At 41.1% G+C, this 26,703-nt stretch overlaps 1 protein-coding gene across 1 annotated transcript in view; it reads left to right on the forward strand.

Moving 5' to 3' along the window:
* Nucleotides 1-2,523: 2,523 nt before the first annotated feature.
* KCNK10 (potassium two pore domain channel subfamily K member 10) overlaps nt 2,524-26,703 on the forward strand; it is a 66,123-nt gene continuing 41,943 nt past the window's right edge. Inside the window, exons 1-2 of the mRNA XM_032188642.1 lie at nt 2,524-2,576; nt 3,332-3,389. Of these exons, the coding sequence (XP_032044533.1) occupies nt 3,338-3,389 (52 nt within the window). The 5' untranslated portion in view covers nt 2,524-2,576; nt 3,332-3,337. The remainder of the gene's footprint in view (nt 2,577-3,331; nt 3,390-26,703) is intronic.

Below are 26,703 nucleotides of genomic sequence, written 5' to 3' on the forward strand. Positions count from 1 at the left end.
TAGCTTCAAGGCACCAGTTCTCCCTATCATGAGAATTCAACATCACTGAGGGGTGAAAGGCCTTTTATTTGCATAAGATAATAGTTACGTTTCTATGCAACAGCTGTGCTGTCAGTGAAAGATGCGCTTATTGTGCCAAATCCATCTCTGGAGTAACCCCATTGATTTTCAATGAGTTACTTTGGAAATAAATTGGCCCAATAGATAAAACTGCAGGTCTGAGGTATTGAAATAGTTGAGCAAGATTTCCATGATCATAACACGGCAAAAAATTGCAAAACAATTATATGACATTGTGTATTTCTGTACTTGACAGATCACAATTTATTTGCCACAAGATTTTTAAACCATATAGCTGGAACCAGGCAGATGTTTGTGTAGAGCTTACAGATACTTTTGGGGAATATGGGAACATTAAAAAGATACAAGAGACAGGAATATGGTATTTTGTCATTATTAGGAACTTGGTGTTTTCATGATACTGTAAGTCAAACAAATGAGATATTGTTTTAGTTTAATACTAAAAGATTCTCGTGGCCATATGAAAATTCTTCTTTAGACAGTAACAATCAGGATCTGTTTTTTTTTTTTTTTCAAAAGCTTTTGGTAATGAAACTGCCTGAAGATTTCCCCTTCAGGCTATAGGTTTATTTCCTGCTTATGTTAGCAGGTATTAAATGTTGTTGGCCTTGCAGGAGCCTGTTGAGTTCTCAGTGGACAAATGTCTGCAGGACAATACCCACCTCATCAGTTAACTTCTAGTAGTTATGGCACAAAGACAAAGTATTGCTTGGGTTAGGGTGACAGACCTCCTAATGACAACTGAGTAATGTATGTCCAAACATCAATTTTTCTCAGTAACGTACAAGATACCAGTAAAATAGTAACTGTTCTGAATGCTGAAGAAAAGTTATATACATGCATATATATATTATATATGTGTATGTGTACATATAGATATTATACTCATAAAGAACTACACATTAGTAGTTCGTCAGAACTAGGGGCTCAGAAGTCTTGTTTGAAGTCTTTCTTGGTTACTAGAATAATTAAAATATTACCCAATCATGACTCAAGCGATCATAATGCACAATTAACAAAGCCTATTCTCTTTTTTTTTCCCATTCAGTTTGCAGAGGTAACATCAACAGGATTCCCAAAGCCTCTTCAGAATGCATTGTGGTGTGCTTGCAAAGGAAATACCTTGTTTTCCTGGTGTCATCATTGCAATCATCTCAAATTCAAGTCTGACTGAGCGCAGACTCATTATAATTCTCACCATGTCCTCCCTTAGAGCAGCCTCTCCCGCCTCCTCCTGTACAACACAAAACAAGAGCCGCAGGGGTGCTTGGATTAAGAAAGAACAGACTTCCAGCACCTCCCCCCAGGAAAACTTTCACTACTGCATCTAGTTCCTTCAAACTACCTACTGCTTCACAGGACCTTGCACACCTTCATTTGGTTGTGGATTCACAAATACAGATTTTCCCTTCCTGGTCAAGGTTGAACAAAGACTGGGAACAGACAGGAATGTGTGCTATCTATTTAGTTTCTGAATGTGGAAGTGAAAAGAGTGTGCCAACCTCCACAAAAAGAGTTTCCTGAAGAGAGCCACATGCTTCAGACTGTCTTATTTTTCACCGAGGTAGATTTCTCTTTTCCATCTTACAAGGTAAACTAACATCTAATCAAGAGATAAGAAAGCAAGACAGAGAGGTCAACTGGGTAAAACGAATTATGGGGCAAAAAGCATGTGTCCTAGGCACCAAGTTTAAATTACAGCCTTGTGTCCTGAAAATTCAGAAGATCCTAGCTATGGACTTCACCGCTGATTCTGATACGGGTCTCTGACCTATGGCCCATGTGAATAGGTGGATTTCTCCCCCTAACCATCACCCATGAGTGATCCCCTTCTCTCGATGAGTTCATCTTTGCAGTGAAGGAGAGGAGGCAGGACAGGGTTAACCCTGCACACTCTTCCTTCAGGTCCCCAGAGGGGCTGGGGTTTTTTTTTCCTGGCTGAGGGAGGGAGGCCGAAGCATATATTGTAACTCGAACCAGAGACCTTCCTGGTGTGGACAGTTCACAGCTTCTTTTGGGTTCGAGGTTAAGCCTGGAGTAGTGGGAGAGGTGGAAAAATGCAGCTTGGCCAAGTGGCGAGCGCCTGGTCATTGCACGAGGTACACCCAAGCATCCTCCATTTTGCCAAAGCCCCCTGAGAGCCTGGGAGGGCCCGGAGCCCCCCCTGTGCCTGCCTCCCATCCCTCCCACCCCTTCCCCGCAGCCTGGCTGCATCTCCCCGCTCTGCCAGCCGCCTGTCCGTGCCCAGAGTGCGGGGTGGGCCGGGGGAAAGGAACCCCCACGGTGCGGGGCTGGCCGGGCCTGGCCGCCCCATCAGGGTGTGAGCGGGCTGCGAGCATCCCTGCCCTTCCCCTCCCCCGGCGCTGCGGAGGAGCCTCTGGCTGCTGCCGTACTCCTGCCATGTGCTGCTGCTGCTGCTAGTAGCTAGCCGAGCGTGGCTCCGGCTGCAAACTCCGCCAAACAAGCCTGCATCCTCCTCCGGGGAAGGGGACCCCGTAAGTACCAGCGGGAGCATCCCCACCCGGGAGCCCCCCTCCATCCCCCGCCGCCTCTTACAAAGGGACCGGCAGCCTCTGCCCACCCCCTCCCTAAGCCAGTGCACGGAGGGGCTCGGTGAATTCCCTCCAAAGCTATAGGGTGGCTCCTTCCTCCTCCTCCTCCTCCTGCACCCAGCCGGGGGTGCCCAGCCTCCCCCGGCCATGCGGCTGCGGCTCGCCCCGCTGGCTGGCTGTGGGTACCCTGCCCGAGGCTGAGCCGAGGTGGGCTCGGTTTTGGGGTGGCTCCGACCGGGGGTCGTGGGTGTCTGCCTCAGGGAGGTGTCCCCAGGGCTGGGCTGGGCTCCCCAGCGCCGTGCCCCCCTCAGGTGGGCGCAGCAAAGGGGCCGGGCTGCAGCGGGGACCCGCCACCCCGACCCCTGCAGGGGGCTGCCGGCAGCATCCCCGGGAGGCAGCGGCAGCCCGACCCCCTGCCCACCCTATCCCGCTCCTCTCCCTCTCCCAGGTCCCCTCCCTGTGCCGGGGTGCCCGCACCCCTCCTCACCTCGCCGGTGCAAGCCCCAGCACTGCCCTCCCCTCCCCGCCCTTCCCCACCTCCTTTGATTTATTTGTGTATTTCTTGCCTTGGCAACCACCAGTTCCCCTCAGTCAAACGGCGCAGGCTCCCTATAATTTGAAATTAATTTGTTTGACTGCAGCATCGAGACAGGAAGGTTGGGAATTTATTTAATTCTTTTTCCTCCCTGTGCAAAAAGGAAGCGATGAAATTTCCAATCGAGACTCCAAGAAAACAGGTGAACTGGGATCCTCAAGGTTGGTGAATCTCTCTTACTACCGTTACTACAATAATAACAATTATTATTGTTACTCCTTCTGTCGAGTGACTCGAAGGGGGCTATTTGACTCCAAATGGGAGGAGACGCTGGATGCTCGTCTGCCTCCCATGTGCACTGCACAGGCTTTCTTGCTCAGTCTTAGCACTGTGCTGGGGAACACTCCTCAGATGTGGGGTTGGGTGGGTACGTGGGTAAAGCCTCTTTTCAGTGTAAGTTTTGCAGTTCTATATTTGATGTCACCCTTTCCTTCCCTCCCTTTTTCTTGAGTATTTCCCTGGCAAACTTGCCTGGGATGGCTGTGATCCCTGGCTCAGAGCATTGTTTGTTTTATCTGTGGCTCCTTTGTTGTTTCTAGTGATCATTGTCTCTGCTAAATGGGTGGTACAGGAGTGGACACAGATGTGGCAGCTTGCTCAGAGCTCCTCGATGGTAAATGTTTGTTGGCAAGCAACTGGAGCAAAATGCTGCTGCAGTGTAACCCATAGTGTGGACAATATAAAAAGACATTAAATAGTGGAGCCCAAAGGGACCCCTTGACTTTTTACACTGTTATGTTAACAATTGATCAGCCCAAGTGGATAGTTTGATTAACTCTATAGTTAGGTTTGGACTCTGTCTTGGCCAGTGTGTTTGTGTGATGGTGGCAGGAGATTTACGCCAGTGCAGTGGTTTTCAATAAAATGATCTAAGTTGTGTTTTAAAATAAACTGTAATGAAATGCTCTCCCTTTCTGACATGGGAGGAGGCTTATATGCATCCTACAGAAGAAGTGACTGTAAAAAAGCTACTGGTGATGTGTATACTGGTGTGTCATATTTCTGTGCATTGGTACAGGAGCAAAGCAACTTGAAGCCATATGCTTAGGTTTGCAGCAGAACTGCTGGCAGCCAGGCGCTGTACAGCAGTGCTTGCTGGAAGTCTGAAGTGATAGCATGGGTGTTGGCTATTCATCTTTATTCATCTTTATTCCACAGGTTTGGTTTTAGTGGTCAATTTGCCTGTCATCCTCTGTGCCCTCATGTCTACAAAATGAAACGTTAGAAACAGTTTCTCCTGGTGTAGAAGAATACAGCAGAACAGATGTCTTTCTGCTGAGAAGATCTGATGTGCTATTTGAATAGTATACACTTTATACAATTAAGCTTTAGTTTAAGCCTTACTACATCTTTAATTAGGTGAAGGCTGGAATGAACTCATCAGCATCCTCCGCCCTCAGCTTCACAAGGAACACATGGGCAGTAATGCTAACAGAGATCTGGTTATTTTAGTGACAGTATATTCCTTATCCTGAGGTGAAAACTTGCTCTTCCCAGGTGCATTTCTGAATCAGTGTTTGCTGTTGTTTCATTTTATGTCATTTTATGCATTGCAAAATGCCTTTTACTGTGAAAAGCTCTTTCCTCCTCTCCCCTGACAAGGCACAGAGGAAGCTGTGCTGCTGGCATTCTGCATACAGCCCCCTTGCTTGGCAATCAGTTTTAAAGCATATGGATCCAACAGGTGGTTGGTCACAACCTACTAATGTGCCCAGAACTACTGGTATTGTGACAGGTTGAAGACCTCAGAGCCAGCAGGTTTCCTCTCTGCCAAGCTGAATCCCTGGTAAGGGCTGCAGAATGCTACCTGTTATTTCCCCTCAGTGTATTGACTTCATTAGCCAGGCAGCAAGGATGCTAATGTATACTCAGGAAGGAAGCAAAAAATGTTAATTTCTAATTCTCCAAGGGACTCAGGAAATAGATAAAAATCAGTGGAATGGAAAAACAAAAACAAATTGCTAAGGAAAAGTTGTCTAAGGTCCAATCCTTTAATCAGTGCAGGATAGTCCAATGTTACCTATGTAGTCTGTTCTCTGCATGTACATGTGAAGAATGATGCTACGTTTTAATTACCGTTTTTTTAGATACAAAGATCAAGGTAGAGAAATCTTGCAGTGAACGGATACAAAGAGTCCTGACTATTAGAAGCAGAACAGTTAACCTTCACACTCAAGTACCCAGCTCATTTCAGAGTGCATTGTATGATAATGCTCTGTTCTGGTCAGACTGAGAACAAGCAGTTTCCACAGTTCTGTCTAGCATGAATTGTGCTAACTTGTGCTACCAGTTAGCTGCTTGAAATATATCAACCGATGTTCCTGGCAAGCAGGCTAGCAGTCTGAAGATGTGTGCGAGAGCTGTGGTATCTCTAAGCTTGCTTAAATCAGATTAATCCAAGCAATATTTTCTAGAAACATTTTTTTTTCCCTATCAGTATTTCTAAAGGCCAAGGCCCTTGTTGTGGGAATATAGCTGGCTTGGGACTGGTTATGTTGCTGGTTTGAACCCAGGTCAGAATAATAGTCACTGAAACGAATTAATGGTCAGACTCCATAATGATGACTGTACTGAAAGTATTTAGATAGACGAACAGAGTCTGCTGGTAGATTTCATCTGGCTTAAACCTGGTATTCTGAATTCACATCAAGGAAGATCAATATCCCATAGAAAGACTATGTGGAGAGAATAGATTTAAAGGAATAGACTTGACATGAGGGATTGTATCTTGTAGACAACTAACTGGGGACTGATTTCTCAGTTGTTAGACTGGAATGAATACGGAATGGAGGCAACTGGACTGTGCTTTTATCCTGTTGTATAGTATCTTTGATTTGGTAGCTTAGTGGGCAGTATTGGTGATAGGAAGATGGTTGGACTAGATGATCTAGTAAGTCATTTCCAACCTCATGTTTCTATGATTCTATGATCTTCCCTCATCTCAGGTGTATTTCTGCAGTTCCTGTAAATGTGTTTTCTAGATAAACCAAATATTTCATAAACCTGGAAGCATATATGGTACAGGTTCCCCTAGTCAAGTTCTTTTCTATTCCAGACAATCAGACTATATAATTACATTCATAAGCAGATCAAATTTCATCCCAAAAGTCATTAGGAATTGTCCCTAACATTCCAATGTGAAAGCTGTCCTAGAATCTCATAACAGAATTCATATAGTATTCATACACAGTGAGTGAATTGGGTAACAGAAGATTAAAATCCCAAGCAGGCACCTGAAGAATATATACATTTTAAGGAGAGTTGGACACACTGAGTAGGGATACAGCATCTCACAATATCTGATCTCATACTAAGAAGAAAAAAAAAAAAAAAGCCTGCCATACGTATTACTGGTGGAATCAAACTGGATTTAGACAATCATCATTTGTTCTACCTATCACTGATTTTTTGCTTCTTCCATTTGGTGCAATTCAAGCAATGCAATCCTCTCTGAAATTAGTGAAAGATCATGTTTCTGGTTTCATATGTCTCACAAATTTCCCATCTAGACATTTCAGAATGTAACATTGCGTTCATAGCAGCATATGAAGGCTCTAGTTCTTATAATTGCTCTTCTCCTTCATCTTTCCCACACTCCTCTTGCTGTTTTCTGTGCTGAAATTAGTTTATAAACTCTTTGGACATGTATTTTTATGCAGTACCTAATACAAAGTATATCCCTCATCCTGACTGAAACATCTGGGTATTACAGCAATGATATTTTTTTATTATTCATCTGCCTAAAATTGCTACTTCTTTGTAGAAGAGAAGAAGGAAGATGAGACCATTTCCAATATGCTCAGAAATTATCCCTAAGCATGAGTGTATTACTGGGTGATGGTTTATGTCCTTTCCAAGGGAAGGATGTCTGTCTTGGTGACACTCTTAGTAAGCAGAAAATGGTGTTCTATCTTGATCCATCCTTTGTGCCTACAGCTTTTTGCCATCATTGCAGTAGTATGGATTACCAAAGCTGTTTGAATTTCCAGGTAGATGTTTACATCTGTGCTGACCTTTTGGAACTTGGAAATTTTGATATAAGTTGCTGTGTCCTTTCACAAACACATTTTGTATAGAGTGTCTCTCTACAGTTTGGAACCCTAAAATCATGCATTTATTATCATCCTTACATTTTGTGTGGGAGTTAGTGGTCTGTGAGGAATTCAAGCTGTGGTTGAGAGTCTGGAGTTTTCAGATCCTGCCAATGACTTACCGTTTAACCTTCAATAAGTTACTTACCCTTCTCTCCCTTTTCCCCTAAATGCAAAATAGGAATATTAATACTGGTCTAACGCACAAAGTTGTTGAGAAATATAATTAACTTGTTTAGAGCTATCAAATATCCGCTATTAAAAAAATGATATATGCATTGCAATCAAATGTTAAAGACACTGGGAGGGAGCAAAACAGCCTGTATTTATACACAGATCACATCATTTAAGAAGTAAGGTTATCTCTTCACTTTGCAACTAGAGGAAACTAGTAATACTTACACATCTTTACAAACACTGAAGACTCAATTGAATTTCCCATTAGAGGTATGTAGAGCCATTTGATACTACCCAGCTGCCACTCTGGAGGGGCACAAATCTTCCATGGGTTTTGTGTCAACTTCCATGGGATTTCTCACCTCACCTGAGATGCCTCAAGAGGCACTGGGCACCTATGTGTGAGGCAACTGAGCCAAGTCTCAAATGTCTTTGTGCAGATGGCAGGATTGGATCATCTCTTGATGGCCATTAGAAGAAATCTTCAGCTTTGACGACTCATTGTAAGTTAAACTGATGCTGGCTACAGAGTGTTACAAACTACTGCAGTTTCTGCTTTTTCTGTCATTTAATGTCAAAGAGACCAATGCAAAAGGCAAACTTCATTATAAAGACACAGATGAATAGAATGAGGGTGTTCATTTCTGTCCTTTCTTTTCAAGTTATATAAAGAGGTGTGGTTTATACCATGAAGTGCAGCTGTGGGCTAGGCTACTTAATTTCATTCTGCACTGATAAGTCATTTCTTTTTAGTTTAGTGTAAGAAGACTTTGCTTTGGAAAGCTATGATGTGTAAAAAAGGTAGCTCTGATCCTAGCAAATGAAGGCAGGGTAATGACCACGTGTTATTTGCATCACAAAATCATATTTGTTACTGTCCCCTCTGATGTTCAGTACTCTACTGTGCCTAGTGTAAGCATGGGTTGCAGAACACCTTTAAGTAGTTGATTTTAAAGAGAGATTTGGAGGAGGATAGAAATTGGACAAACAGGAGGACACTCCTGGTATTGCACAGTGCAACAGTGCAAAATACAGTAAGGTAGGAAAACAAACAAACAAACAAACAAACAAAAAAAACCGAAGAGTTTGGGAGGCATATAAGAGAATGCAGAAATCTGTACTTTGCTAAAGCCTATGCAGTTTGCAGGTAAAGGCAGATGAATACTGTGGACTTTGAACCTGCTAAGTAGTTGGAAGATTTGACTAAACTAGCAGGAGAGGAAGAAAGCAGAGAACTATTAGTTTCATCAATTTTGTCTCTAGGTTGTCCTGGAAATAGAAAAAATAAGGATGTAGAAACAGTCAAATTAGTAATAAAAAGGGAGCAAAGTAGAAGATTGGACAGCAACTTTCTTATAGTAGTAACAGTAAGGAAAGGTTCAACTCTAGTCAAGGTAAGAGAGATGAATGGTAGGGTGTTATTAAGATACCGTCTACACTGTGAGAAAAAGGGAATTAAAAGAACCAAAGGCAGCATAATGCTCTGAGTCTCAGGCAGGGAGAGCAGTGGAGTTGTCAGAAGTTGTAGAAGTTAAGATGGAGTCAATTTCAGGAGTCAATTTCACCTATGTTGTTTTTACCACATATGTACAGCAGTAACCCATTAATAGGCTTTTGGACTGAAAAGTCTCTTGGGCAGCTCTTGAAAACTGATGTTACCTGAAGAATTAGAGTTTGATTTTGGGACAAAGATAAAGGATATCAGTTGTAATTGAGTAGTTTTTTGGTTTAGCTTTTAGCATTCATATGACATTCATATCTATATAGTGCAGACTATATCAGCTTCAGACAGAGCAGTGTATATACTGTATATAGTGATACAATTTAAATCTTACTCTCTTGATTTGACCCAGAGCTAGGAATTTTACTCATTTCAGTGCATGCAACATGAAATTCTTCATAGAATCATAGAATCATAGAATATCCTGAGTTGGAAGGGACCCCTAAGGATCATCAAGTCCAACTCTTGACACCGCACAGGTCTACCCAAAAGTTCAGACCATGTGACTAAGTGCACAGTCCAATCTCTTCTTAAATTCAGACAGGCTCGGTGCAGTGACCACTTCCCTGGGGAGCCTGTTCCAGTGTGCAACCACCCTCTCTGCAAAGAACCCCCTCCTGATGTCAAGCCTAAATTTCCCCTGCCTCAGCTTAACCCCGTTCCCGCGGGTCCTGTCACTGGTGTTAATGGAGAAAAGGTCTCCTGCCTCTCAACACCCCCTTACGAGGAAGTTGTAGACTGTGATGAGGTCTCCCCTCAGCCTCCTCTTTTCCAGGCTGAACAGGCCCAGTGACCTCAGCTGTTCTTCGTACGTCTTCCCCTCCAGGCCTTTCACCATCTTCGTAGCCCTCCTCTGGACACTCTCCAACAGTTTCATGTCCTTTTTATACTGTGGTGCCCAGAACTGCACACAGTACTCGAGGTGAGGCCACACCAGCGCAGAGTAGAGCGGGACAATCACCTCCCTTGACCTACTAGCGATGCCGTGCTTGATGCACCCCAGGACACGGTTGGCCCTCCTGGCTGCCAGGGCACACTGCTGGCTCATATTCAACTTGCTGTCTACCACGACCCCCAGATCCCTCTCTTCTAGGCTGCTCTCCAGCGTCTCATCGCCCAGCCTGTACGTGCAGCCAGGGTTTCCCCGTCCCAGGTGCAGGACCACTTGCTCTTATTGAACTTCATGTGGTTGGTGATCGCCCAGCTCTCCAACCTATCCAGATCCCTCTGCAAGGCCTTTCCACCCTCATTCGAGTCCACAACTCCTCCAAGCTTGGTGTCATCAGCAAACTTGCTCAAAATACCTTCTATTCCTACATCCAGATCGTTTATAAAAATATTGAAAAGTACTGGCCCTAAAATGGAGCCTTGAGGGACCCCACTGGTGACCGCCCGCCAGCCTGACGCAGCCCCATTTACCATAACCCTTTGGGCCCTGCCCGTTAGCCAATTGCTCACCCATCGTATGATGTTTTTATTTAGCTGTATGGTGGACATTTTGTCCAGTAGGATCGTATGGGAAACCGTGTCAAAAGCCTTGCTGAAGTCCAAAAAAATCACATCAGCTGGTTTCCCTTGGTTCACCATACGGGTGATCTTATCATAAAAGGAAATCAGGTTAGTTAGGCAGGACCTACCCTTCACAAACCCATGCTGGCTGGGACCAATGACTGCTTTGTCATTTTAAATGACTGCTAGTTCATTTTAAATGTACTAGAATTGTGTTGTACCTATGAGTTAAAAGTAAAAGACTACTTGGAATCACTGGGTGAACAAGGGCCCTAGACGTTATATTGTAAGTCAGGTAAGTGTGTGGAGTGAAACAAGAAGGAAATGAGGAAGTCAAGAAAAGAAAGGGGTAATATTACAGAATACTATAGAGTTCAGTGTGATCAGTATGCCTAACCTTTCTTTTGTAATAATTTCAGTATAATAGGAAAAAAAAAATAAAGTTAAATGACATAATTTCTGAGAAGTTTTTTGTTTGTTTGTTTGGTTTGTTTGTTTGTTTTAGCATTTGTATGGAAAAAAAGTGACATTCAAGAAAATACTAAATACTACCTTTTGGAGACCACTTTATTGGAGTGCATCTGGTTTTTGTTTTCTGTAAGAAATTGAAAACATCCTGGAACCTGGTCTTTCTCAGAGGCTGCTCAGCTGCTCATATTCAAGTTCCTGAGACATTGATTTGTCTATGCAGCTTGTATATAAAAAACACTTTAACTATAATGGAAAATGTGCTCTAAGATGAACCCACTGACTTTTACAAATAACCTGCCATGCAGCTTTAACTAGTTAACCCAGGGAAATAAAGCAACAGGTGAGAATGGAACACATCATATACCAAACTCTTTTTGTTCCATGGTCCACTGTTATTCCCCCATCATATTTTCTGGGCTGCTTTTCACAGTTAAAATCAAACATCAGTTTGGATCATTTAAACAAAATGATATTTCAAAAGAGTTATATGATTTTTTTTTAAAGTGTTAATGAATCACAGAGTTTAGGGGATATTTCCTTGGCCTGTGAATGCTGAGACCAAGAATTCAGATTTAATCTTTAACTGCTAATAACATATTCCCATGTTATTATGCAAGATATTGTTGACAAATGTTGCGAGCACTGTCCCACATACCTGTATTACTATGTGTTATTCAGATGTCCCAAAATAAAAGCATAGGAGTTCACTGGTAAGATTTTGAGCTTATGGTGCAAATTTCAGTTTGGATAAATCTTAGAGGTGAAACTGAAAGCCAGAATCTGTCTTTAAATGAAAGATTGAATCTGTTGTCAAAATATGTACAGATAACAGACAGTTTAACTACTAGGAGTTAACAAAAGTTAATATCCTATCCTAAAAAAACATCTTATAAAGCAATGCAAGTTATTTTGGTATCACTATCCTACAGGATCATCAGTGTTTAAAGCATCAGGCTATGAGTACCTAGATTTGTTACAGCCATATGTTCATATCTCAGCAGGACTGACTCATCTTTTCTTCCCTAGGAGAGAGAAACAAGTTACTGAGTTTAATAGATAAGTATTTGGGATTTTGGCACTGTAAACTTGTACCACTGAGATTCTTAAGATGCAGTATGTTGTTAAAAGGTGCTTGGATTATTCTTCTCTTATCCAATGCTGTAATATAAAGAACCATCATGATTTGAAAACAGCAAATACATACTGACAGCTTGCCCAGGTTTTTTAGACTTTCAAATATCAGTGTTTCATTTTAAAGAAAAAAGGAAATCGCTAGCTACTAAGGTGAATAACTCAGTGATGACAGAATGATAAAAGAAATGGTACTGCGGAAACTCCTAGCTGAGATGAAAGAAGCAGTTAACACATCTCAAAGACATTCCTCTAGGTTAACTCAGATCCATCACTGATTTCTTAGTGGTTAAGACTGCTGAGTTTGGATTGCACAGTAAAGGGTCATGCAGAGAGACCTTGGGTAGCAGCAATCACGACAGCCAAAAAAACAACACCGGAGCCACCTCTTTATGATGATAGAACCACCATAGTGATTTGCCTTCTTGAGGAAACAGAGGTCATTACTTTGTTGCAATGATATACTGATATGTAGACTTGAGACTTGGATTTCTCATCACCAGTGGATGTTATTTGTTGATTTGGTTTTCTAAAAATTTGATTTCTAAAAAGCATTGGCTTCCATTAAAGTGGCAGTAAGGAAGCTGAGATGTTTATATAGGACAGCTACATATGCTAATTGACCTAAGGGAGACCTCTGTCCTTCTGGAGCAGCAGATTAAGGCTAAGTAGAATACCCTAGGACCTCTCACTTGGTACTAGATTGTATGTATGTATGGGCAACTGAATTATACCACCTGGGTGTGACTTAGTTTGAGCATATTGACTCTAATGGGATGTATTCTCAGTCACAGCAAGTGAAAGAGTTGACAAGTTAGTCGTGCTAATGTTTTGAACTTTAGACCAAATGGCCTTGGGTACTTCCTTACTGGTAGGGTTTAGAGGACACCACTCTTTCTTGGTGGATTCATTCTCAATTTGTCAGGGCTTTGGGGTTGCAAGGAGTTACACAGTCAACTTTATTGCAGCTCTGCCAAAAGCTGTAAGTTGCTACTCTGAGCTTGGCATTATTGGTAGTGATTTCACTTGTTTTCACCAGCTCCGAGTGCAGAATGAGTTTGTATGCACCTGCCATACACTTTGCAGGCATACTTTTGCCTAGATGAAGCTTCATTGTGGGCAAAGGTGACTAGGGTGCCACAGCTGTCTCTTTTAAGTTTGATCTCTGAATGCATGTAGCTGTGTGTCAGTGGTGCAGTATGGCAACACTGTGAAGTGCTATGAGATGCTAGATACTTGCCGCACCATATCAGCAGATGCCGTTCTTACGTGGCTGTGGAGTTTTATCATAGTTCAAACTGCAACTGTGTTTCTATGCTATTGTCTGAACAGAAATTGAGTGTAAGACAAGAAAAGTATTGCATAATTTATTTGTTTTACTGGTCTCCTTATCAATATACCTAAATATACCTAAAGATACCCTGAAGTGTAGAATATATAGCAGCTTTGAAGCCAGCTTTGTGCAGCCAGCGTGGGGCTGGCACTGACCTGGGGCTCTGTGTGCCCGACTGGTGACACTGCTCATCTGTTCTATTTGTGATTTACTGCCGTGCTCAGCATAATGAGTCTGGTGTCTCTTTGACCTACTTCCTTTTGCTTACCTGAGCTCTCTGACTCTCATTTTCTAATAATTGTCCTGCATGAAGACGGGACAGGTAAATCATTCTGACTGCGGCATCTTCACTGGAGCATCTTACACACCAAAAGCGGAAAAGAAAAATGTGTGTGTTATAAAGAATGATAGAGAAAAATGGCTATAAAAATGGCTATAAAAATGGCTATACTGAACAAGTGCATTTCAAACAGCAACTTCCTCTCACTTACGAAAAGTCTTTTCTGCACAGAGCCATTCTGTAATAGCTAGCTTATATGTATTCTTTTCCTGTTCCAGAATAGGTTTTCAAAGCACAGTAAAGCCTTCATTCATTTCAGCTAAGAGCCTGTTACTGTGTCAGGACCTTATGACTGTCTAAACAGAATGGATCCTCAGTATATGTAAAAAGTGTATCTCCAGTGAGTTAAAAAATAGCCCAACTGATGTGCTTCTTACAAGATTTCTGACCATTACCACATGCTGAAATATTCACTTTTATTGCTGTTGCCCAGAAAAATTGAGAAAACCTTACTTAATTGAAGTAATACATCATTACTAAGTTTTACATGAATTCACAGTATTTTTTCTGTAAATTCAAATAATTTGCTAGACTGAGGAAAACACCAGCAGAAACGCAGGAATTTTTATTTGTTTTTACAGAGGAGCATCAGTGTGAGCTCCTTAGGTGTGGTCAGTAATGTGTTGATACACCCCTAAGGATGCACCAAGAAATCTCTGAAGGTGCTCACACTGTTCTTTTTGTGCATGTATTTTTCTAACCTCATTTATACGTGAAAGGTCTAAGGTCTGTTCCCTTTCCATTAACCTGAGGGAGTTCTACAGCAAATGTTGTACTGCCCTGGCTGGGTGATGTAGTGGCATCTTATCTTACAGTTCCAGTTTATAGGGTATATGTGTTGCCACTAAAGTTCCCCTTCACGTGACCATGAGGTGATCAAGAGATTCCTTCACGCTGCTGTGATGCTGTACCCCTGGCAGACAGCTGTCATCAATCACATTTCAAATGCAGATTAGATAGTTTCCTAGGAAGGACAGCTTGAATCTTTGTTTTGTTGTTTGTTTCCCCCACTTGCTTCTCTTGCCAGAGGTTTCTAAGAACGTTCTTCCCTTTGCACACAGGCTTTCTTATGTTAAACTGTTGCAAGACTAGGTTCACTGGTTGGTCTGGCCTTAAGACCATTAGCTGAATTTCTTTGGTGAATCCTTGAGACAGGACATTTGAAAGATCCCAGTCTGGCTGCTCCAGCAGCAGGACACCAGCTAAAACCCTGGCCCTGCATTATCCTAAGCACTTTGAAAGAGAAAACCTTGAAATCTTGTGGTGGGACATCCTGAATCCTCCTAAATGTTACTGGAATTCTGGAGAGGAAAATCACAGAATTGTAGGGGTTGGAAGGGACCTCCAGAGATCATAGGGTCCAATCCCCCAGCCAAAGCAGGTTCCCTAGAGCACGCTGCCAAGGTAGGCGTCCAGAGGAGCACCTCCCGAGAAAGAGACTCCACAAGCTCCCTGGGCAGTCTGTTCCAGTGCTCTGTCACCCTGAAAATGCAGTTGACCCATTTCAACCAATCGCATGTCGTAGTTCAATGTCATTTTTTAAGATTAGTCTTTAAAGAGAAGACCATGGATAAGCAGCTTCAACCAGCCTTGTTCCTCTAAAGATGAAGCCTGCCAAGAACCAGCGAGCAGCTGCTTATTCCTTGGTGTTTGTACTTGAGGCTTGTGACATCCTGACAAGAAAGTGCATTTTCTAAATACTGCCTAAGAAGGAAAAACAACGGTGTGCTCATCTCTTCTGAGAGGAACTCATTTCCACAAAGTCATCACTATACCCAAAAATCTTGAGCCGAAAGCACGTGCTTCCGATTTGGCTCTTGACAGAGCAGAGATCTGCATCAACTAGCTCCCAAGAAATACTGATCTAATGCAAGGGAAAGAGGTTTTGGCAGTGATCTATTAGTTTTAATCTTATGTCAGAAAGGGGATGGTGAGAATTTTTCATGGGTTTCTCTGTATTCAGTTTCTCTATAAATAGCTTCATAAACCTGCTGATAGCACTGCTGCCAGTGAGCGTGCTGGAACAAACACCGCTCTTGAAGCAGGAGGGGCTCCCTATTTGGGACTTGCCCCTGCCAATCACTTCCAGCCTCCCCTCCGCTCTTCCTAAACCTCCTGTAATGCTCTTCTACTCTGTTTTCCAATACCTGTAGTACCTTGCCAGGGAGTTCATTGATGAGTCCCGTCACATGTGGGCATGTGCTTGGCCCCTTGCTCTGGGCTCAAGTGTCAGAGGCAATGGAGAGTGCAGATGAGTACAGGGCGCCAAGAAGAGGAGCTGAGCAGCAAGATGCAGGTATGCTGCCTCCCACACTGCCAGCACGACTGGAGAGAAATGAGGGACAAGAGCAGATGGGTGGATTTGGAGGAGGGCAGGGTGGAAAGGAGGTCAGGACAGAGAGAAAGCAAAGCAGGGGAAACAAAATTCGAACTGCTCTCCAGCAGTGTGCAATCTCACTCCAGCACAAGGCAAATCTCCCTCACGTATTCGTCTGGACTTGGCAGCCCTGTAAGTAGCGCTACAAATGGTGTCAGTAGCAGTGCATCTTCATGGTAATGCCAATAAGTGTTAGCTAGAAACCCCCTGAGGATTGTTGTCCTGAAGTGAAGCCAGAAATTAAAAACAGAAGACGCTTTCAGCTGTTCCTGGAGTTCACGCCCTGCACTGTACACCCACCCTTCCGAACAGTGAGCTGTCACCTATGCCTCAGAAAAGTGCAGTGCCTGTGAGAGGGGTGAGGGAGGGGAAGGTATCCCAGCATCCCATGACTGTGACTTTTGCTGAGATTTTTTTTAATATCAGTGCATAGGTTCTGGCTGATACTCGTGCAAGCCATGCTTGGGCTTCCTGTTATTTCCCTGCAATTTGCATAGCCTCAGTACGCAGAAGCGCTAGGGCTGTGTTTGCAATAGAGTAAGTCTTGGACATTCCATTTTAGGTTCATGGGCAGGCTCTGACTGCAGTTCTGATGGTAGGCAGGCTGGCTTAGAATCCACCTGGAAGTTCTTGTAAATAATCAACAAGAGCAGCTTACTTATGGCTATTGTATTATTATTTTTTTTTTTTATGACCAACAAAAGAAGGGAGTTTCATTTGTTTATTATTAATTTATTAATCTTGTAACAGACAGACCATCGTTGTGTCATGTGTAGTGGAAAAGGACATGTCCCCTAAAAGAACTTGAAGACTTGCTAATACATGGATGACAAATAATTGTACCTGCTTGATGCATATAAAACAAAGACCTTGTTTTAATCAACATCTGAAATTAATCTTTAAATCATTTAATTCATTTGCTAAAAGCTGTGTCAGTGTTTAGATAAGACAAACTGTGAATATATACAGTATCAGTTTTCCCCGGTGTCACAGGGATTTGTCTATTATTTGTAAAATGCTTTGAGATATTTATATAATCGTGAAAGATTATTAGAGACTTTTGGCAGGACTGGTACAAAAAAGATGCATTTTGACTATCTTATCTGAGATGCATTTGACTATCTTACACAGAAGGGGAGAGAAAGAATTTCAACAGCATTTTTCCTGGTGTGAGTCAGGACTAGAATATTGAGATGAATTATTTTTATTTTATTTTATTATTATTATTTTTAATATCTTTAACATTTTACTGGTTTGTTTACATGTCCTGGATGATGAATACAGCCTACAGCATTAGGCTGTTTTTCTTATTTACCCTTCACTGGTTGCTTTTCTTCTTAGTCCCTACGGGTATGCAGGGCACGTTCAGACACCTAAATGACTTTTGGCAGATGATTGAATGTTAAGTTAGAAACTTCCCAGTGAAGGAGATTTTGGTATTTCAGTAGGTGTTCCTGTGCTTAGTTATCCTTGTAGATGGGCATCTAGTATACAACCCTAGTATACAATCCCCTACTTAATTGAAACAGATTAATCAGTTATTTGTTGCCCTATTCTTAAAGGATCTAGGTAAGAATTTATCACCATTTTTGTTGGGTCAATATCTTATTTTTGTTTGTGAACTACAGTTCACATTTTTGCACTCGGTCTCAACAGCATTTTCATTTACATTAAGATGATCCGGGGGATGATTAAAATGATCGGGGGAGACCTCATTGCTGCCTTTCAGTACTTGAAGGGAGCGTATAAATAGGAGGGGGAATGCCTGTTTACATGTGTTGATAGTGATAGGACAAGGGGGAATGGTTTTAAACTAGGACAGGGGAGATTTAGTTTAGAAATTAGGAGAAAGTTTTTCACTCAGAGGGTGGTGAGGCACTGGAACAGGTTGCCCAGAGAGGTTGTGGATGCCCCATCCATGGAGGCATTCAAGGCCAGGCTGGATGCAGCTCTGGGCAGTCTGCTCTGGTGGTTGGCATCCCTGACCAGAGCAGGGGGGTTGAAACTACGTGATCTTTAAGGTCAGTTTCAACCCAGGCCATTCTATGATCCTATGATACTTTGGAATATTGCAATGAAAATCTAAGTGGGATGTTGAAAAAAATGCCTGATTATCATTTTGCATGGAAAAATGATATTTGAATATGCAGTGGAGTTTGATTTACTGTTCAAACCAAGATACAAGATCATTCAATACTGGTTGAAGGAAGACAATGATACTTCTTCCATCCTTAAAACGTGGAGAGGTGTTTGCCTCCTGTACTTTGCAAACTCATTCTTTCCTTTTATTTTCCAGTACTCTTAACACTCAATTACAATGAAGCATGCTGATATTTAGTCACTGTTCAATATTTTGTTGATAAGTAGAGTAGAGAAAGATGCTGACTACAGAAGCCCTTTCTCTGCCATTCAAAGTTTGGTCCCCTTTTCTGAAGAAAGAAAAGCATATCTTCAACTTCATTGGTTGCTAATTATACGTGATTGCGAAAGTTTATGTTGAAGACAAAAAAGGAAGAGGCTCCCTAGGGATGTAGTCATGGCACCAAGCCTGTCAGAGTTTAAGAAGTATTTGGACTGTGTTCTTAGTCACATGGTCTGAATTTTGGGTAGACCTGTGTGGAGTCAGGAGTTGGACTCGATTATCCTTGTTGGCCCCTTCCAACTTGGGATATTCTGTGATTCTGTGAGTGTAAGGACATGAAGCTAAAGAATTCAAGCACAAATGTCTGCCTTTTTTTTTTTTTTTTTTTTTTTGGTAGGTCTTAAGTAGACTTTTTTATCTTGATAGGCATATAAACAGAAGCAGAGTGCTATGTTTAAAAAGCTACCTGACTTTTCTGGGCTTAATCCTGTTTTCTGTGTAAATCTTAATGAAAATTGAATCACTCCACAAGAAGGAGCCTAGAAATACTTCTGAATTCCTCACATGTAAGATCAAGGAAAATGACTGTTGTCTAGCATCATGATTTTTCCAGAATGATCTGAAAGACAGAGGTATGTGGTAATACTTGTTACTATTTGGAACAGATTCAACACAATGGCACTCCGGTTTTAAATACTGCTGTTGTTCCCTGCTTTGAAGAGTTTATTCTTTATGAAATAAAGAATTATAATACATAATTATTAATCAGGACCTATACAAAAATGATTTGGTATTGGATTTGTTGACTTAGTGACGTTCTTTTCTTTTTAAAAAAAAAAATAAAATAAAATATTAAGGGCACTGAGATCTTCATCCTACAGACTTTTTCTTTTCCTAAGCAACCATTGTGAGTTTTTTTTTTTCCCTGCTTTGAAAGGTCCATGAGATCTGGGTGCTTGAACTGCCATTCTCCTGTGCTTTAAAGAAATTACAATTAGAAGTAGGAGCACCTTTCAGAAATACAATAGGCATAAAAATGATATTCAGACCTTCCTTTCTCACACTGTACTTTCTTGACTAAAATTAAATTAGCTTTTACATTCTTCTTTTCTATCTCTTTATAGAAAGGCTGGGTTTGGAATAGCTAAAGTGAAATGATAGAATACCAGAAAGTCTTCCAACACCCTCACAAAATCTGTTGAAATCAACAAAAAGGGACATGGCAGAGCTCAGGGGAATAGTAATTGAATAGATTCTTTAATCTTTTACACACTTGTTAAACTAATCACAGCCAGACTAATAAACACTGCAGCTGGTCAAGTTTACATAGCACCCATTTTCTAGTCATTTAATATCTGCAAAGATAGTGATTTTTTTTTTTTTTAATTGTCTGAGATCTCACATTGTATTGCTACTTTTCCTAGATTAGTTAGGAGTGTACACAACTCCTGCCATCATGAAATATTTAATGAATTTGATATTTAGCTTTATGTGAAAATGTGTGCTGCTAACAGCCATTTCCTTAAATGTGTATAGAAAATGAGTAAAATATAATGCCTATGTGGGGGAAGGAAAAATGAGAATGAAAGGTGATAAGAAGTGAAAAAATCAAATCCAGTCAATAAGACAAATGAATGTTTTTGTTCTGTATTGACCCAGCTCCAGTAGTTAATGACATAAAGGCATTGCTGTTGGAAGGCTGCTTGCTCTCTATGTAACTATCTCCTGCTCATCACTGTAGTTTAAGTTGTGATCTATGCGTTGATATTCTTGGAGCATGATGGTAATGGACTGGTGACTTTTTCACCATAGCCCATATGCACACCATGACTGGGGGGACTTAGAGAGAAAAATGCTGAGTGATACAGACTGAATGTTGTTCTCCGCTCTCTTGGCACTTGTGCAAGCTGTCATGGTGGGCTGACCTCGGCTGGCTGCCAGACACCCACCCAGCCGCTCTCTCACTCCACCTCCTCTTCAAGATAAAACTGCTGTCAGATAGGTGTGACAGCATCTTTTAGTGACAGATTCATTTTGATGACTTGCTGCATAACTAAGTTTCACATCTGCCACTAAAGAAACTCCTCAGGAAGAGAGAAGACACTTAAAATCCCGTGCAGCAGCATCAGTACTCTGTGAGGACTCCTTCGGTTGTTGGGAAGCTGTTACTACAGAGACACCTTAACTCAGACACTTAGTTTCAACCATGTTACAATTTTGGCTGTTTAATTTTTTTTTATTATTTTTGTCTGATCTATAGTTTTCTAAAGAAGAACAGCACAAGCCACATTATAAAGCAGCGGTGATTGTTTCTCGTAAAAATTGCATTCCAAATCAATTAAGCAGTTGGGCTATTCCAACAGCTATTAATTAGCATGTCTCAGTTATAACTGATACAGCAGAATTATGTAGATTTTTATTTTTTATTATTTTTATTTTTATTTATTTTTTATTTTTTTTGGAAACCTTCTGAGAATCATGATCTCAAGCACTGGCTGGCATTATATGACAAAAGACACAAACACTGCAGAAGCCTTTTCATATAACATTTTCCCAAAGCTGCCGCCAGGGGTGGCAAAGCAGTGGTTAGACATGATTCCCTCTGGTACATATTACTGACATTTCTCTCCCTACCAGCAGACAGAACTCAATATAAGAACTTTCCCTGTATTTTAATAGTGTTATACTGTATCAGGAAGGAAACACCAACTTTATGACTTACATAGTTTTATAACCTATTGTACTCCTCCTGCCTTCTCCCTACCCCACTGCAGGACAAGAGCAATCGGGAGCAATGAGTGCTACTTTATTTCTAACAGCACATTTAAACTCTCCGGTTTAATGTCAGTTGCCCTTTCTGCCTTTACCTGTCTCTCTTTCCATACTTAGTTGAATGCCTTGCCACTGATGACTGCATTTGCAGCACACTGCTGAGATGTTGCTGAAGTCAGCAGCTCTAATCCTGCATTAGAGAGCCCACTTCAGGGAAAACAATGTTAAATTTAACCAGTGGGGTACCGCCGCAGTGAAAAGCTATGTGCTTGGAGGCACTCTGTGCATTTTCTAAGCAAACAATATGTCAAGCTTTGCTTTCATGAGCAGTAAAATGTAATAGTAATTCTAACTTCAATGGCAGCATTCAGCAAAATGCTGTACAAACAGGAGGGTGAAATTCCCCTTGTGTGGCAGGCTCGACATGACTCTTACTGCTCAGGCCTTGTGGTTGAGATCCTTGGGGATGTGCAAAGGAACTAGGGCCAAACTGGCTTCAAATATGTTGACAGAGAGCGGTTTTCTTGTGACTGTATGGATGCAGTGGTCCCCAGACAGCAGTGCTTATTACTATGCCCCAGTCCAGAACAACAGCCACAGGGATACTAATGTTCTGCCCCCTATGTAATCGTAGCCTGCAGGCAGGATTTTGTCTCCCATTCCTTGATCACAGCTGGAATATCACCTGTTAATTAGCCCACATCATGCAAAGATGCCGCACAGACACAAATGCAGACACGATCATTGTCTACTGGGATTTTTGCTCTAAAAGCCAGATTTTCTAAACTAGAGTCAGATTTTCTAGTTGCTGGTGTGTAAAAATCTACACATGTGTTGGTTGAATGGATGCTATCTACTTTAAAAAAAAAAAGCTAAAAAACACAACAGACAGAAATGGAGGGCAGACGAGGGGCTGAAACAGCAAGCAAAGCAGGTGGCCTGGAAATGATTAGCCATGTCCTCATAATGCAAAATTGTAATGGCTTAATGATTTTTTTCTTACACATGGCCAGAAACTTGTACATTTCATTACTTCTGCTACTCATGCATATAACAACCACCCATTTCCCGTCTGACACACAAATTCCCATTATCCATAGACCCTCCTGCATTTTCTGTTTGCAACACATTCATAAGAAGTGCATATGGATGATAGCTTAATACATTGATTGCCTCAGCTCTTCCTCTAGCACACCTCTTATTCTTGCTCTTGCTTCCAAGCACAGCCCTGCTATCTTAATCCAATCAGCCAGTAGCTGAAATCACTTTGGGGAGACTGTGGGGAGGTTGTGAGATTGGAAGCTGATGCTTAGACACCCCTTTCCCCCAGGAACTTCTGTCTGGAGGTGAGTCAGAGGCTTAGAGAACGAGATCATATGACATCCACTGGTGGGCTGTGCTTTTTCTTGCCTCTCCACACAGGTTCATCAGGAAGTTTTTGATGTTAACGTCAGCCTGTGGCCATTTCAGAAGAGGAGTGAGGAGAACCCAAACAGCCAGAATACTCTGGCCACTGCAAATGAAATAAATGAGGCTCCTGCTAAGACACTGCAATAAATATGTCCAGCAGAGTCCCTTCATCACCCAGTCCTTTACAATCCATTTTAGAAAAGGTAGCTCCCCCTATTTTTAGTGACTGATTCACAGGAACAGAACTGCCCTTGGATAGCACCTCACAGACGTTTCCGAGCCTTGGTGCTCAAGGTCTCTGTTCTGCAACTTCATACACTTAGCAAAATATCATATTTCTATATTACTTCAGGAGTAATATAATATAATAGCTTACTAAGTAGTGCTAAAGGAAGGATGTACACGTGTTGATAACCTGGTGTAGGATCTTATGAAATCTGTTGGGAGGATGATTTGCTCATGAATTTTCTCTGAAACCAGGCTACATTATTAGATTCCTTTGTGATTGACTAAACTTCTAGTTTTAAGACAAAGATAAGGAAGACTTAATGGGAAATTTTATTTGCTTGACTATGTAAATGTTGTTTGAAGAAACCTTAAGATGCACATCAAAAATGTTTTTACTTGAGCTGAAAGTATGTTGTTCTCTTCTCCCTTGGATGGACCCACTAAAAAGGGAAATGAAATGTCCAGTGGTACATCTCAGAAATGTTAGCCGCCTGCAGAGAAGTATTGTGAGCTATGGGTCTGCTTTTAGTTCACTGAGTGCACCTCCTGGTCTGCTGGAAACGTGCAGGCTTTCTACTCATTTCATTTTGGATCAACTCATGTAGTAAACTCAAAGCCAGCTGCTGGGTTTATGAATGCCTAAGTACATATGGCCTCAATCTAATTCTGTTCTGAATCCTATGAAGGCAACATTTGCATCAGATGTGTCAAAAATACTCCATTATGCTATCATAAAAGTATACATGCATTCCTGTGTGCTCATGCAACACAGAAACATGGAAGAAAACAAAAGCATTAAGTAAGACACTCCATTAAACCTGACTTGCATTTTTTCATAGATACAAATTGTAACAAGAACACCACAGAAGCGGGTCTGTATGTTATAAAAAAAATATGTTTTGTTTAAAGCACTTGAGAAAGCTTTACAACCAGGTTTTATCAGTATCTAGTATATTCTTGGTATATTGGATAGAGTTGCCTGAATATACATGTATATTGGTCAGTGTGGCAAAGCCACACGTAAATTTTCATGCTCAGAAGCCAGCTGGACATCCTCTCAGCAGCATGGTTTCTGTTTGAAGCTGTCCTTTTGAGGCAGCTGTACTTTGACTCTCTCTGTCTGGAGATGTTCCCTTTAAATTAGAACTATTTTTGCGGACTCGTAGCAGGTTATCTATCTCACTCTGCATAGCAGGGCCAGTTACTTCTAACTATTTCTGACAGACGTTTGTCTAACCTTTTCTTAGAAACATCAGTCCCCTTATTCAATGTATTCCAGAGTTTTAAAACCACTATTTAGAGACTTCCTTGGCAATGCCCAACCTCAAACTCTCTTGCATCAGTATGAGCAACATTTGAATGTTGGTTACATTAGAAATGACTTTAAATCACAAATGCAATTGTTCAGATATCATGAGGAAAGTTCTTAAATTCACACCGTAAGTTATAAAGAAATACATCTTGAGTCCTTTTCCTCCATCCAGCTTCTGATTATTACTTACAAGTATTTCTCCTCAACTGTGCTAAGAAAGCTGGGATTTACGTGGCATTTCCAAGGTTGTGGTTTGAAAAAAACATCAGATTAGCACTGTCCTCTGATAAATTGTGCAAATTGACAGCTCAGGAAATAGAAAAACCTTTCTTGATCAATGAGTCATTTCCTAATAGGCTAGAACAGGATTTATCTCTGTAAAATATGCAGAATATACCCTAGGGAATAATATATATTTTTTTCTTTTCTAGACATGACGTGTCCTGGTGGTATCATGTTTCTGTTTGTGCAATGAGAAAATCTACTATTTCATGCAATCAGGTTCTTAAAAGTTTAATTCTCAGCCACACAGAAATGACTAAAGTGAAATGTACATGCAGTAACAAAGGGCAATTTCTAACTTGTAATAATGTCTTATGGAGTATTGTTATAATAGCAATGATCTTTTACACTACAGAATTTTATTTTTCCACAGTTTTCTTGATGGTCAGTGAGTGAGAGCTTTGATTCCTTAATTCTTGTCAGTATTAGCAGAAATCTCAGTCATTTAAGCCCCTCATATTACCAATGGGAAGCCTGGCTGTGCTGTTCAGAACACATACAAAATACAGGTAGTGTTGTCTTCTTAGAGATGAACAACTGTAAAGATTCTAACCTTTTTCTCTCTCTCTTTTCTCTCTCTCTCTCTCTTTTTTTTTTTTTTTTTTTTTTTTTTTGACATGTAATGACGGTATCTTCAGTTGGTTTATTTTGAAGCTTACCCAAAAATTTCTCTTGCAGGGTTAAGGCCTGTGTCAAAACAGTGGTGTGCTGCTGTGAGGGTACCTGTTCTTTGAGGCTACCTGTCTACCAATGTAGGGAGTGCATATGCATGGAGATTCATCATTGGTTTTAATGAGGCAGATTAAGTCTCCTTTGATATATTTTAACATATGGACATGGAAAAGACTCTGTTCTGGGAAAAGCCTGTCTGACAACAGCTTATTCTGAAAAAAACATGGATTAGTAAAACAGACATTGCTCTGCATTTATTGTAAACATATCCTCTTCTCTCGTGCTCTTGGTTTGTCCTGTAATCAAATCACATAATGCTAGAGAAATGTGCAAAATGCAGGAAATGAATTCGTTTACTTCCAAGCAGTGAACCAAACCTATTACAGATAGAGGAGCTCTGTTAAGCATTTCTGACCCTTTTGTTATGACGCTATATTTCTAGCAGGATGTGATTTTATGATACTCTGTCACTCTGAACTTTTAAGTGCAGTTTTCCTGTCTATGGCTTTCTGGGATGCTCAGAACTGACTTTCCACAAGCTCAAGTTGCTAACCTCACTCTCTTGTAGTAGAGAGTGAGATAACTGCTAGATAGAGTATCTACACTGGTTTTCCTTTAAAGTACTAACTGCTGCTTTAAATCTATCCTGAAACATCTCTGGGGTGCTGACTGCAATTGCGCTTTGTGTCAGCATAGTAAAAACACCATTTTTTTTTTTTTTGCACATCAGTTGCTCAACTAGCTGCTTTGATAGAGTCTTCCTGTGTTTTAATTTATGTAAGATAATATATTTTAGGATCAATATTTCTACATACACTTAGGGTAGCTATTACTAATAGCAGAAAATGAAAGGCCTTAACACAGTTCTTCTGAAAAGAGTTAACTTTTATTTTAGAGGTAAGCAAGCCAAGCGCAGCAATCCATTGAGCTGTTTAAATGCAACAATATTTATAAGAACATTTTATCTTCCCTACCCTGAACTTCCCATCTTTTTCTTAAATAAGTACAATATATTTTCCTTTAAAGAGAGAATCAAACAAGCCATGATTTTACTGTAAAGCTGTTATTAACAGTTTGCCAGAATTATGACTTGAATCAGAAACAGCGTTTATATTAGTAGAGAGAAAAAAAAAAAAAAAACTACTCACAAAAGCAGTTTCAACTCTCTTGACTTCCCAAGTAAAGGAAAATCTTTTGACTTCATATGAGTAAAGACAAAGTATTTGTGGGATATCAAAGTCAGGCCTCTCTCCACACTGGAGGGGCCCCCAGCCTACACCAGACTATCCCAGTCATGGTAAGGTAGGTAGCTGTGTCAAAAAACTGTAGCATGCTGTTTCTGTCATATGAATTCTTTCCTCATTTTACCACATAAGCCTTGGTTCCTGAAACTATTTTGCCATGTAATCTCAAGTGTGCAAAGTCAGTCCTCAGATCTGGGCATTTTGTGTTAAGTCACAATAATACACACTAGTAGTAAGCTTTAACTAATGTAAATTGATTTAAT

Source organism: Aythya fuligula, chromosome 5, assembly GCF_009819795.1.
Source record: "Aythya fuligula isolate bAytFul2 chromosome 5, bAytFul2.pri, whole genome shotgun sequence".
NCBI classification, from domain to species: domain Eukaryota; kingdom Metazoa; phylum Chordata; class Aves; order Anseriformes; family Anatidae; genus Aythya; species Aythya fuligula.